Raw genomic sequence first — 15,130 nt, forward strand, 5'->3', positions numbered from 1 at the left:
TACCACAATTAAGAATATGACATTGCTGACTGACATATGCAGGCTGCTCTCATAAAGCTACTATTTTCTGATATTTCAGTTGGCTTCAGCAGGCTGATTCACAGCTAATGATTTTAGATTGTAATGGTCAAGCATCCACAAATTTTAATTGACTGTATTAGCCAGCCATTCTTTTCGATTGATCTCTCCCCAAAGCCTTCTGGCATGTCCAGAGGATTTCGAGGACCTGTCTGCCTCTAATTTCCAGTAAGATTTGAAGGACCTCTGAAGCAAGAAGAATTCCTCTTGCTACTTTGGAGGTCCTATTTAAAAGCATGACTTAAGTAAGTAAATTATTTCTTTCCTTCTCCAAGTTCCAGAAGACTTGGGGAAGGAGTGAGCTGTTTTTCATTTTTGCCAGGATGTGCAGGCGTTTAGAAGCAGTGAAAAATTCCTCTTGTTGCTCTTGAGTGCCTTCATACCGCAAAATGAGTAACCTGCTGTCTTTGAGCTGTGCTTGCAAATTCTGGAAAAATTGAGAAAATGATCCTGCTGCTTCCTTAAGTCCGCTACATGTACCAGAAAATTCAGGGAGGAGCAGACGCTGTCTCCCTCCTGGCACAAAGTGAGAGAGCCCTCCCCAGTGTAATCCATGGAAAAGTCAGAAGGGTGGGAAGGGTCTCTCATGCTGTGATGGAATTGGACAGGCAGTTACCAGGAAGTCATTCATGGGTGACAGTAGCAACATACCAACCGCAGGTAATGGTTTCTGACTGACTGACTGATTCACGGTTTATCTGCCTTCATGATGCTTGTCAGGAGCTACCAGTATTTAATAGGAACGTTTTTAAAAATGTTCATATTATGGGAGCTTTTCACATTATAGTACAAGGCTATGTTGTTAATGTGAGTTTTGGTGTGCGTTGAAATGGAAATGGATTGCCTTCAAGTTGATCCCGACTTACAGTGACACTATGAATAGGATTTTCATAGTAAGCGGTATTCAGCGGGGTTTTTCCACTGCCTTCTTCTGAGGCTGAGAGGCAGTGACTGGCCCAAGGTCACCCAGTGAGCTTCATGGCTGTGTGGGGATTTGGACCCTGGTCTTCCAGGTCATTAACAGAGATGTGTAGAATAGCAGCATCTTGAAAAATACATTGACCCTCAAAGTACTGTCTGTTAGTACCTTTTATTTCTGTTTGGTGACTTTTAATACCCTGGAGATAGAACATCCCCGCAACTTATGGGAGGCCACTCAGGGAGCTGAGGTTGGGGTAAGCGAATTTGGGGGTTTGAAAAACGGGCTGGAAAAGGCCTGATAGAGAAAAAGAGCTAGAGAGAAGAATGTGCTGAGGAAAGATCACTGAGGAGAGAGAGAAGAAGTAGATCTAACTATGAAGAGCACACCAGCTGACTAGCTTCTTGCATGGTTGAGCCACAGTGGAAAAGATACAGCAGTGGCAACAGACTGAGACAAGCAAGGTTCCAAATGGAAGAGAGGGAGAAAGAGAGAGGCTGGATTAAGAGGGGCTGAAAAGGGCTGGGCAGTGTAATGTAAAACTAAAGCATTCAAAGGCTCAACATCACTAAATTAATTTTGCTAAATAATGATATAGGACATTTGTCTTACATCTTAGTGGGAGTGGTTGGGTTTCTACTGTAAACCCTATTGAATTCATTGAGGTTTACCCCCAGGAAAGTGGGATTAGGATTGCAACTTTAGCCTTGTAGAAGCTGATGTAATTTAAGTATAAGTACATCTGTTTGAATCATTAAGTTAGCTTGCTTTTTAATGGACTTGCAATGCAACCTGATCAAGATGAAGGTGCTAATTACTCCTGTATCTCTATTTATCCTGAAGCACCTAAAACTTACCTCTATATGTTAATTACCTGATTTTTTAAATAATGATTCTATTTATTTCTGCAGCATACAGTGATTTCGGGTACTACATTATTAACAAGTTGCATCATGTGGATGAATCAGTGGGAAGTAAAACACGCAAGGCCTTCCTGTATCTTGCAGCCTTCCCTTTTATGGATGCCATGGTGAGCCTGCACCTTAGTTTACTGTCCTTGCTCTTGGATAGAGTGGCAAAATGCATGTCAGCCCTTCACTTTGCTGTTTGCTTGTTTTGACCCAGTAGTGGATTCATAGAGAGCACTTGACCAATCCTTTGCCCTGACAACTTCCTCTTCATAAATTCCACTGCCACCTCTCTAGAGGCCTGATTTGCAGATCACATTAAACCACAGTTTAAAACATGTTAGCTTACGCTACTCAAAAGTACCCTGGGTGCTCCTCACTCACTTCTGCTGTGCCACAGACAAAACAAGCCTGGGTTTGGATGATGCAACAAGCCAGACTCTGCCTTGTTTAGTTTGTGATGTGGCAGCAACAGGAGTAGGGGGGAAATGCCATGGGAACTTTTGAGCAGCATGATCAGCACATTTTAAACTATGATTTAATGTGATATGTGAACTGGGCCAGAGTCATCTTTTAAATACACCGCTGAATATGCAGTGTCAATTTCATCTCTAAAGTCTTACTCTATGTGGTTTTTTGTTTTGTTCTGTTCAGTTTCATTTTCTGTCTCTTTGGTAAGCGATTAATGGTGTGAGAGGTTAGCAAGATACTTTATCCAGGTATCTTTAAAAAGAATCAGTTTATTGCTCAGGGGAAAAAAAACTAATCCAAAACTTCCAGGTGCAGATGACTGCTAAAATCTCAGCCGCATGAAATTGGGATTAAAGCAGCTAGTCAAAATACATATTTTTTTCAGTCCAATCCTCTTTATTACTCCAGAAGCTGTTTTATCGTATTTACTGTAACCATTTCAGCTATCAGAACTTTTTGTTTCACATACAAAGTAGAGCTCACAACTACTTTGTTCCTCCATGGCACTTTCTGCTGCCATGCTGGGCCGCACTAAAACTAATCCAGTGTTTGACTTAGCATATCAACCAAACTGAGGCTCATGGTTAAGCTGTCTCCTCATTAATCTGAATTATAGCTCATGGTTATGAGGACTGAGCTGAACCATGAGCCTTCATTCGGATTACATACTAATCCAAACTGTGGATTAGCTCAGCAGAAAGGATGAGAGGAGCAAAGCAAGTGTGAGCTCCACTGCAGGAGCCCTCACGCTGTCCCACTAAAACATAGTTTGACTTAGCATGACTTACAAACCAGGCAGATGTCTGCCTGCTTGAGCAAGAAGACTTCTGGTTTCTCTTCTCTCTCCAGTCCCCCATACACTCCCAAAATGTGCTTCAGAGGCCCTCCCAACATTCTGTAGCAGGAAGGAGGCTATGATTCTTGCACTATGCCTGACCTACTTACACTATGTTGGATCTCTCCCACTGTTTCGTCCTCTCTAGGCTTGGACCCATGCAGGCATTCTTCTGAAACACAAATACAGTTTTCTGGTAGGATGTGCCTCCATCTCAGATGTCATTGCTCAGGTATGGATTCATTCAGATCACAACTATTTCTACTGTAGAAAGGGTCCAGCCAAATCTGCATGATACCCATGCTTGGAGCAGTCAGGGTTTGCAAGATTCTCTATACAAAGATAGGACCCTCTTGCAATGGAGTGAAAATGTCTATCCTCACTGTCATCAGCATTGAAGAATTGACACTAAATATATGTTAAATGTTACGGATTTTAAATTGTGCTAGCTGTGTCACATTTGTAGATAATATGGTAGTATATTTTTATTATAATAATTATTTTGTTGGTGAATAAAAAATCTAGAATAGATTAACTACTTCTTGTTTGTGTCGTCATAGCCAGTATGAATTAATCTGGCTCAATAAATAAGCATTATATAGTAATGGAACAGATGTCATTAAATCCACTTTTGACTGACTTTGTGTTTTATGTTATTCTTTGGCATTTATTCCTTCCTCTCTCTGAGCCAGTTCACACAACTGTTTTGGGTAGAAAAGATATACAGAGAGATTTTCTCCCTTAAAAGTATAAGTTGCCGCATTCAGAAATTGGACCACCTTAAAAATTGTTTGTGTGAATTCTCTCTCAGGACGTTATTAAAAATTCCTAGAAGAAAACTATCAAGCTTCCTTCTTGACAGTTCAAATCAAATGTTCCTCTGACCTTAACATGCTAATACTTCACAATGATGCCTAACACCAGGTAATACTAGCAGGCATGTTAAATATAGACACATGAAAAACTAAGTGACTGGAAATGAGCGTACCATTGGTTACAGTATATTCACTTTTAAACTCCAGCCACCTAGAGTGAAAGACATTTCCAGCACTGTAGTTCACAAACCCAGCTCTGTGTCAGGGTTCCTTGCTCTTCCATTAGATACATCTGGAAATTATGAGGGATAGCATGAGGCCTGAGAGTTAAAATTGTCACACGAGTGAACTGTTTTCCATTTCCTGGTTTAAGTTTTAGAGATTGTGAACCTGAAGGATGAGAAGTGTAGCTGTTATTAATTAAAGGAATTGGAGTAAATGTAAGGAGAAAGATCTGTCTATTTAAGGGAATTCCTTAAATGCAAAGGTAGGGGTCATTATGATTATGACTTCATTTGAATTCAGTTGTTAAAATTCATCTGTGTCTCACTATAAATGAATTTATTATTTTATTTTTTTATCTTGGTCTTTACCTCAAGGGGCAAAAGGCAGAATACCAGGTTCTTCCCTGCCATTTTATCCTCACAACAATCCTGTGAGGTAGGAGAGGGAGTGATTGGCTTAAGGTCACCCAGTGAGCATCATAGCTAGGTGAGGATGTAAATCTGAGCCTCAGCCCTAGTCCAGCACTCTAGCCACTATATCACACTGAGCAAATTAGGGTTCAAACGAACTTATTATTTAAAATATGTTTAAACATTTTATCACACGTATCAATATAGTGTAGTTACAAAATAATTGAGGAAGGAGGTTGGACATCTCTGGTTTGAATCTAACTCATTAACTCACTAGATTGTCTTAGTGAAGCTTCTATCTCTTTGCCTCAGTCACCCCTCTGCAATATGGGGATAATAATACTGACTTACCTTATAGGAATGTTGAGAGGATTACTGAAATAATGTTTGTACAGTGCTTTGAACACTATGAAATAGATATAATTATCTGTTATGGCTAAATATTATTATTTTAAGCCCTTCCCAAATATGAATTGCATACGTTGTAGCTTACTGAGCTACCACCCAAGGGCAAGTAGTCCAAGCATTGTTAAAAATATTCCTACGGAGGAGAGCAATGATATAACACAATGTGAGAATACAATTAATAATTGGACTTTAACTAATTTTTCTCTCTGGCACCTAAATAACGATGACACTGGGCTATTAAATTTAGCTCAAGAACTGGAAGAGGCGGAGGAAGAACAAAATTCATTGCAATCCAGGCTTGAGCTTAATAATACAGCAATAAGTACAGCTAGCTCAATGCCGCCACTTGAGTCCTCATATTCTTATGAGGTATCTAGTTACAGCTTTTTGTCACCCTCTGTGCAACCAAAAGAGCCAAAAGTCCACGAGGTACCCAGTTTCTGCTCAGTACCTATGAATGAGAGTCGGTCTCAGCTGATGTCCAGTACATTATCTCAATTTCCCAGACCTATGGTCGAATCGGATTTATTGCCCTCAACAGCCCTCATTATGCAACAAGGCGATGCTGACGAGAAGATCTCTATTGATAAAAAATTAACTCCTCTTAATGAAACTTGGAGCCAAGCGGTAACTCAATCGTTATCCTTGATCTCAAGATTTGTTGCGGAATCAAACTCTCTTATCACAACACTAATGCAATATTTTATTTAAAAAGATTTTAACATAAATGAAGAAAAAACAACACCCAAGACAATAACTCAAGCAACCCAGACAAAACGCAAAGATTTCTGCCACTTAGTGGGGAGAAGGAGGAAGAAGAAGAGATCTCCTATCACCAATCAAGTTAAGAAACCTAAAAACCTAAAATCGTCAAAAACCCGACACAAAAGTCACATGAATTTCAAAAGGCTGTTTAATTTAGCAGACCCTTCAAATCTCAAAAATAAAAAATTGAAGAAGAAAAGGAAGAACAAGAATAGAAAAATCAAGGCGGCTAATTCCATTAGTCTGATGTCTGCTGTTCAAATGCCTGAGATGGACCAGATTTCTAGTAACAAGGAAAAAATGAGTCAGACTTGTCCAGAAATTATAACTCAACATGAAGAAGCAATGCTAGAAAAAAGCACATTCCAAGTCAATCAAAGTTATAAAGCCTGGAAACTGATTCTTAATCCGGCTAAAATAGCAATAATAAATTTTCCGAAACCCAAAGGTTATCTAACTCAACAAGAACGAAGATCCCATTTTTGGCATCTAATGGAAAACATTAAGCCCGATCTATTCAAGATAGAGGATGTTGCCCGGGTTCAATATCTATTTTACAACTATACAAAGGCGAGAGCCATAGTTACGTTTCATAATAAAAACCTCGTAAGAAATTTGTATAAAAATAGACAATTGTTCTTAAACTATGATCTACTGATTTCAAGAGTTTTTGAGAACACCGCTCCCCCTTTGAGCCTTATTCCATCTCAAAATAAAACAACGAACACTCCAACTTTAAAAAGACAGGATCAAGCAATTCTCCGAGATACCATCCGCCAGGAGGTTGTATTATCACCTGTTAATGAGTCAAAAATATCTACCACAAATTTCCTTGATCATCATACCATTCAATGTCTAGAGACTGACACCAATTATGTGGTCAATGACTTCATACCAGAAGAATGCCATCTTCTAGAGACTTTTACACACTTATCGAAGGGAGCTCAATTGGAAATCACTAATAGATTGGAAAACCTATTGACTGACCTAAAAGAAAAAACAAAGACTTTGGAAATTAACGAACCAATACTGGACAGGTCAACTAATGTTGAACCTTGGAACATATCTAATGTCCTGACAATCGACTCATACAAAATGGAGGTTGATACTCTGAACCTCGATCCTTTATCTCGACTTGCAAGAAATGTTGACATTAGTGGTCATTATTCTATGCCCACCTGACAAGGATCTGTATCTAATTCCGCCCAATTGAAGTTTACTTCCTGGAATGTGGCGGGTTGGAAAACTAAGGCTACTGACCCTAATATTATGAGTTCCTTATCTCAATTTGACATCATCTTCTTACAGGAAACTTGGACGGAAGGGGATATAATCCTAGACGGTTATTTAACACACCATATGGATGCTACCCCTAGTAATAGGGGTGGTCGTCCTAAAGGAGGCATTTGTACACTAATAACAACTACAATTAAGGCAGCAACCATTAATATGGTATCGCTGCCCGAGTTGGCAGTTGCTACAATTTTAAAATTTGCCTATTTTTCATTATTGTTGGTTAATATCTATATACCCCCCAGTCGTGACAAAAACAGTGCCATAAAGAAAATAGAATCACTCGAGTCCTATTTAGTTAATTTATCATTTACTTACCCTGACTCGCTGATACTCTTAGCAGGTGACTTTAATGCGAGAGTAGGCCCGTCGGATGAAACTATATACAATAAATATCAAATGGAGATTTGTCCTTTAGATCTTTTGCCCAATATCCCTCCTAGGCAATCTCAAGATAAAGGTATGAATTATGCAGGGCTCCTTTTAACCCAGCTAGCAGTAAAGCTAAACCTAATACTCCTAAATGGGCGTACTGAGGGTGATTTGGATGGTGAATTCACCTTCCTATCCCCCAGGGGAGCGTCCATGATCGACCTAGTATTTGTCTCCTTAGAATTATTCCATCGGGTGGCAAATTGTAAAGTAATAAATCGAATAGATAGCGACCACTCTTTAATAACTATTGTATTTTCCTCCGACGACTGTTCCTTACACTTGAGGCAACAAATTCCCGCAGTAAAAGATATGATGACACGACCAGGTAGGATTAAATGGGCTCCTAAATTGGAAAAAGATATAGCAGTCAGATTAAATTCATCTGAATTTCAAACTATCAAGGAACAAATTGTGCTATCCTCTCAGACAGATGTTCTTGTTTGTCATTTCCACCAACTAATTCTTATGCTCCAAACGGTCCTTTTAACCAACTCCAAACAACAACCAACTAGTCAAGTCTATAAATCTAGATCCTGGTTCGACCATGAATGTGTCGCATCCAAAAGACAACTTATTGCTATTCACCAGGTTTATAAAGCAAACAGATCTCCAGATTCCTTACAGGAATATTGTATAGCGAAAAAACAATATAAACAACTAATAAGAAGGAAAAAGAGTTTAGAACAAAGAGTCATTTGGCAGCATCTGCTACAGGCCTCTAAACTGAAAAATCCTTCTACTTTCTGGCACCTTATAGCACATCATTGGCCAAAGCCTTATGCTAAACCCGACTGTTGCATTTCATCAACGGTTTGGGAAAAATTCTTTGGGGAACTATATCAGACAGGACATGGTTTAAACACCATGCCTTTCGGTCCGGTAGATGAAATTCCGAACTGGCCTCCAGTTTCAACTGAAGAAATACTTGAGCTTCTAGCTGCGTTAAAATCAAACAAAGCACCTGGGCCTGATAATATTCCCGCCGAAATATATAAATCCAACGCAGCTTGGTGGGCTCCTATTCTTGCAACCCTTTTTACATACATTGATGCTTCGTTGCAGATCCCTAATGATTGGAAATCAGCTATTATTATTCCTATTCATAAAAAAGGCTCATTTTCTGACCCGGCCAACTATAGGCCTATTAGCCTGCTTAACATAATCAGCAAGCTCTATGCTGCACATCTTTACAAGAAGCTTATAACCTGGATAGATCAAAATGACATCTTAGCACAAGAGCAAGCTGGTTTCCGCAGTGGTCGCTCCACAACGGATCATGCTCTTGTACTGCACCATCTTATAACTAAATACACCACCAGAAAAGGTAACGCCCTATATGTTGCGTTCATTGATCTAAAAATGGCGTTTGATTCCGTATCCAGAATAAGACTTTGGGAGAAATTAAACAATCTAGGTATTGATAAACGTCTTCTAGCATTAATAAGGGGCCTATATGAAAATACATCACTCCAAGTTAGATGTTCCAACAAGGGACATCTTTCAAACCCTATTTACACCTTTAAAGGTGTAAAACAGGGTTGCCCTTTAGTGCCCCTGTTATTTGATATTTACATTAACGATGTTGTATCCAAGCTAGCTCCTATTGTGTCGCACCCTCCAAGGTTAGCTGGAACTCCGCGCTTTCTATTATTATACGCGGACGACATAGCTTTAATGTCTAGGACTCCCATCGGCTTAAAGCGTTTACTAGCCGCATTAACATCTTTCTGTTCTTCAGAATTTTTAACCATAAATCATGCAAAAACGAAAGTTATAGTCTTCTCCAAAAAGAAAACAAAACATCTCTGGCGTATTAATGGCCAGGCAGTTGAGCAGGTAAATAATTATAAATATCTAGGCATAACTTTTCAAGCCTCGGGATCCTTTCGGCTGCAGACTGGTGTAGCCGCTTTAAATGCAAAAAGATCTATGAAGGCATTAATGACCTTTTTCTATCAGAGAGGTGGCCAATCCTTCCCATCAGTTGTTAAAATATTTATGGCGAAAATTATTCCCCAATTGCTATACGGTTCTCAAATTTTCATCTCTGAGAAATTTTCGGCTCTGGAATCTATTCAAAACACTTTTATGAGAGCTGTTTTAGCTGTTTCTACCTGTATACCTAGTTTTATTTTGAGACTAGAAACGGGATTGCAATCTGTTGAATCACGCATTTGGGCCCTTAAAATAAATGCGTGGTTAAAACTGATTTTTGAGCCAAAAGGTCTTTCCCCTTTTATTTTAGTCGATGATTTTAATTCAATATGGGAAAAGCAGATTTTAGATAAAATAGCTAATTTGGGCTTCTCTGTCCCGATAATTCTAAAAATGAGCCTTGATACAGCCCGAGTGGTCATCCGGCAACGCATCAAAGACATAGATTTCCAACACCATTTGATGCTTGTAAGAAAACATAGGTACAATCCTAGATGTTTTTCTCCCATGCCCTATCTAACGGATTTGACACTCCCTAAGTATCGAAGGGCTTTTACTCTGGTGAGGATGAATACTCTTCCCTCTGCCCTTTTAGAGGGCAAGTTTAATAAAGTCCCATACAGTGATAGAATTTGCCCTTGTGGCGAAGGTGAAACTGAAACCAATGTGCATGTTCTATTGAGATGCCCTTTTTATTGTGATCTAAGGCAACAGCTAATTTCCCCTATTTTAATTTCCTTCCCAGGTAGACCAGAATCCTTTTATGCTGATTATTTATTGGGAGATTACTCTCCACAAGTTACATATAAAGTCGCCAAATATATTGCGGCTTCTATTTCTTGTAGGAAGGTACAGGTCAAATGCTTGTAAAATCTTGATTGGATGTACTATTTCTAAATTGTATTGCATTTTATTGGTTTTTATTTTTTGTATTCTATGTATCTGGTCAATGACTGAAATAAATTATTGTTGTTGTTGTTGTTGCTTACTGAGCATATCAACATAGTAGTCAATAATAATAATGACTTATTAGTTGCTTCTTACCTAAAAGGTGTCCAAGCAACTTACATTTATAAACAATACATTATACCATAGAGAAAGAAAGAAAAATCATATGCAACCAATGTGTGCTTTGTTTCCAAATCTCTTGTGGTCATTAAGAAGATGACCTCTCAGTTTTGTAGAGGTCAGAGTTCTTTTTCCTACCTCAATACTTGAGGGTGATAGTTAATGTAAGTCATACTCTGTGTAAACTCATTGAAATCGTAAGTCCATTAATTTCAGTGGGTCTACTCTGAGTGTGACTTAGTTGACTATTACCCATTGTTCCTTGGTTTTTACATTATTTTTGCCATTAAATTATCCTAATATTCTGACTGCATTCAACTAAGTTTTTGCCACTGGATTTCTAATTTCTTAAAATGAGTACCCATGTGCTATAACTCTAATAAAACTGCTCAACAAGAGAGGGTTTTTTGTTTTTATTTTTTGCTATCTGCTATCTCTTGTGAAGGTTGTAGGTCGCCGGATAAGCAGCAAGCACAAAGAAATTTCAGAATTGAACATGTTTTCTCATCAGAATTCAAAAACATGTTTTCATAACCAGTCTTTCTTTTTTTTGTTTCAGGTTGTTTTTGTAGCAATTTTGCTCCACAGTCACTTGGAATGCAGAGAGCCTCTCCTCATCCCCATATTGTCCTTGTACATGGGAGCACTGGTCCGATGTACCACCTTATGCCTGGGCTATTACAGAAACATACACAATATTATTCCTGACAGCAGCGGGCCCGAAATGGGGGTATGTTTTGACGCATTGGTAGATCTTGCCATATGATTTATGCTCATGCTTTAAGTTGCGTTCCTGCATTGAGCAGGAGGTTGGACTCGTTGGCCTTATGGGTTCATTTCCAACTCTACTATTCTATTATTCCATCCAATATGTAAGCCTTGCAAAATAAACTATTTGTGGCATATAAAGAAGAAAAGGAACCAACACTTCTGTTTCCTAAGGTACTAGAGGAAGCTTTGAAAGAAATTGTTGACACGGGTAACTAGGTGAATGTCTACTTAGCAAGGCTGCAATGTATCCTTGTTATGTTTATAAATATGTTACGGATGTTTTGTTCTTGTCCAGTGTAGGGATGACAAGATCTGTCAGTTTTCATTTTTTCTGTTTCTCATTTTTCTAATCTTAAATTCAGTTCTCCACATTTCCACAGCAGTTTGCAATTTTTTTAAAAAAAATCCTCATGAAAATTCTTCAGCATGTGAGAATTTCTCCTAATAAACACATTTTTGTAGGCAGTTTTGATTAATGATTCTGTCCCCCATGCTGTTCAACATCTACATCTACATGAAACCATTGGGTGCAGTCATCCGGAGCTTTGGAGTGCGTTGCCATCAGTATGCTGATGACATGCAGCTCTGTTTCTCCTTTTCATCTTCTTCCGGTGAGGGTGTCAATGTGCTGAACTGCGACAATGGACTGGGTGAGGGCTAATAAACTGAGGCTCAATCCAGACAAGACTGAGATGCTGCTAGTGGATGGTTCTTCTGACTGGATGGTGGATGTCCAACCTGTCTTGGATGGGGTTGCACTCCCCCTGAAGGAGCAGATTCGTAGCTTGGGGGTTCTCCTAGAACCATCTCTGTCACTTGAGGCTCAGGTAGCCTCGGTGGCACAGAGTGCCTTCTACCAACTTTGGTTGGTGGCCCAGCTATGCCCCTATCTGGACAGGGATAACCTGACTTCAGTTGTCCATGCTCTGGTAACCTCCAAGCTAGATTACTGCAATGCACTCTTATGTGGAGCTGCCTTTGAAGACGGTTTGGAAACTGCAGCTTGTGCAAAATGCAGCGGCCAGATTGGTAACAGGGACCAGACGGTTTGATCATATAAAACTGATTCTGGCCTGTTTGCATTGGCTGCCTGTATGTTTCCGAGCTCGATTCAAGGTGCTGGTTTTAACCTATAAAGCTTTACATGGCTTAGGACCACAATACCTGATGGAATGCCTCTCCCAACACAAACCCACCCGTACAACTACGCTCAACATCTAAGGCCTTCCGGGTGCCTACTCAGAGGGAAGCTGGGAGGGTGGCACCAAGGGAGAGGGCCTTCTCAGTGGTGGCCCCCAAATTATGGATCTCTCTGACGAGGTGTGCCTGACACCAACACTGTTATCTTTTTGGCGGCAGGTCAAGTCTTTCCTCTTCTCCCAGGCATTTTAGCATTTGTTTTTAAATTGCTTTTAAAAATGTGTTTTTATATTTGTATATTTGTTTTTAATTTTTGTAAACCGCCCAGAGAGCTTTGGCTATGGGGTGGTATACAAATGCAATCAATCAATCAATAAGCAAGCAAGCAAGCATTCTTATAAACATTGGGTGGTGAACTGCATCACAAAATTTAGAGAAGTGAATTTGGAGGATGGCTGTGTTTTCAGTTCTCATATTGTTTCAGAAAGTGTAAATTTGATAAATTCAGTTTTAAATGTGAACTGAATAAAATTTCTCCCCCATCCCTAGTTAAGTGTGACCACTACCACAATCCTATACTCATTACTTGGCAGTAATTATCAGTATATCTTACTTCTCTTTCTTACTTAGATGTATGGCAGCTGTGATGATGTCCTGATATTTTATTCATAATGTGTTTTCATTGCTACCTCGTCAGCGCTGATTACACCCATCACATCATAGCCTCTCTTCTGCCCATCTCTGTAGCCACAGCATTTTCTGTAGTGCTAGTGTGACTGAATTGCACATTTTAAAAACTTTCCAGTTTCTTTCTAGGCTTTAAGAAGTGGGTACAATTGGCACAGAGCCAAGGAGTAGCCAAATAGTAGCAGAGCCAGTTATGAATCGCTGAAAGCTTCTTATCTTTCAGAATGCCTCCTTGCAGAAGAGTAAATCAGAATTACAATTTAAAAAGAATATCTTGTGGTACTTCATAAATCCATAGTTGCAAATAAAATTACCTTTGGTTAGAACATTTTCTCTCATGAATTAAATGCCCTGTGCCGCAATAATCCAAATACATTTGTTGTGTTGTTAAGAATCTATAGCTCTCTTTTAACTTACTGGCTTGTGATGTGTATGTGTGTGTGTGCTTGTGTTTCCTTACTCTTCTTTCTCTGTGCTAATATCAAACCAAGCATTTGTAAAAAGAAATTCTTTCGCTATTGTATTGGCTGTGCTCTGGTGTAGTGGTTCACAAGGATTTTCTTTTTCCTGCAGGGAGATGCTACAGTAAGAAAGATGCTAGGTTTCTGGTGGCCTTTGGCACTAATTTTGGCCACACAGAGAATCAGCCGGCCAATCGTCAACCTCTTTGTATCCCGAGATCTGGGTGGCAGTTCAGCAGCCACAGAGGTATGAGTCTCTTTGGGGAAACCAAACATCCTTGGTTTCCTTATATTTATTCAGAGAAGCAGGGGACCCAGCATTCTCTTCACAGGGCAGCTCTCTATTTTCCCGCTTGTTCTTTGGGAATTCATTCTGTTAAGCTGTTGAATAACTGTCAACTATCTAAAAACTGCAGATTTTTCATTAAATTATCTCAGAATCTAAGCATCTCTCCTGCCCGCTTCTGTAACTAGAGCATTTTCTCTCACATCTGTCATGCCTAAGGGCCAAACTAGATGTTACATAGAGTTCTATATTACTTTTCCTCAGCATTTTTAAAACCAAAAGCAGCCTCAGCCAACTGCCAGCCTGACTGGAGGAGGGTAAGTGGATAGAGGCTACTTAACCCTTTCCCCTCAAAATTGCCTTCCTCAATCTGCTTTTCTCAATCTGGAGAAGAAAATATATTGGCTCCATATCTCTTTCCCCATGGGTAGAAAAACAGTTTGAAGGGTGCAATTATGAGTGGAAAAGTCTCTTCTGCCGACCATCACTCTAGATTGCACTATGTGAGGCAGCTTTTCCATATTTAAAAACTGGGGAAAAGAGAAACAGAATTTTATTCCTATTGAGTTCGGCCATTAGCAGAGCATTGCTGTTTTTTCAGTTTCTCAGATCTTGATTCCCAGCAACATTGGCCTGAAGTTTTCTTTGTCCTCATAGTACCTGCCCTTTTTAAGGTGAGGGGCCATAGTTCAGTAGTAGAGCATATGTTATGCATTTAGAAGGATCCAGCTTGAATCCCTGGCATCTCTAACTGAAAAGGATATTCAGTAACAGGGCTGTGAAAGATGTCTGTCTGAGACCCTGGAGAGGTGGTGTTTGTTAGAGTAGACCATGGCCCAGTTAGCACATAAAACTAAGCCAAACCATATCTTAGCATGAATGATCAAATGTGTTCCCAGAGAGAAGACCATGGCCACAGAACTAATCCCAAGATTCTATGCTGCTACACTACCCGGGGCTAAGCCATAATTTGGTTTAGAATTAGGTTTCAGACCCAGACTTGTGGTTTATCTTGCTCCAGACAAAGAATGAGCAGTAAGCCAAGAACAGATCTTGGTTCCAGCTCATGGTTCGACTTGAGTGAGATAAGCCACGAGCCTGGGTTTGTGCAAAATACCAAGCCAAACCATGGCTTAGTTCTGGGTAGCACAGCAGCAGCAAGACTGGGGTCCAAGCTCTGTGGCCATGACCTTCACTCCATGAACCTGCACATTTGCTTA

General features: G+C 39.7%; 1 protein-coding gene across 3 annotated transcripts in view; it reads left to right on the forward strand.

The window, feature by feature from the left end:
* Positions 1–15,130, forward strand: part of ANKH (ANKH inorganic pyrophosphate transport regulator) — a 142,443-nt gene that overhangs the window by 91,014 nt on the left and 36,299 nt on the right. For all 3 annotated transcript variants that reach the window (XM_061589500.1, XM_061589483.1, XM_061589491.1), the window contains exons 3-6: positions 1,909–2,027; positions 3,360–3,443; positions 11,125–11,295; positions 13,737–13,871. In XM_061589500.1, the coding sequence (XP_061445484.1) occupies positions 1,909–2,027; positions 3,360–3,443; positions 11,125–11,295; positions 13,737–13,871 (509 nt within the window). The remainder of the gene's footprint in view (positions 1–1,908; positions 2,028–3,359; positions 3,444–11,124; positions 11,296–13,736; positions 13,872–15,130) is intronic.

This window comes from Rhineura floridana, chromosome 1 (genome assembly GCF_030035675.1).
Source record: "Rhineura floridana isolate rRhiFlo1 chromosome 1, rRhiFlo1.hap2, whole genome shotgun sequence".
NCBI classification, from domain to species: domain Eukaryota; kingdom Metazoa; phylum Chordata; class Lepidosauria; order Squamata; family Rhineuridae; genus Rhineura; species Rhineura floridana.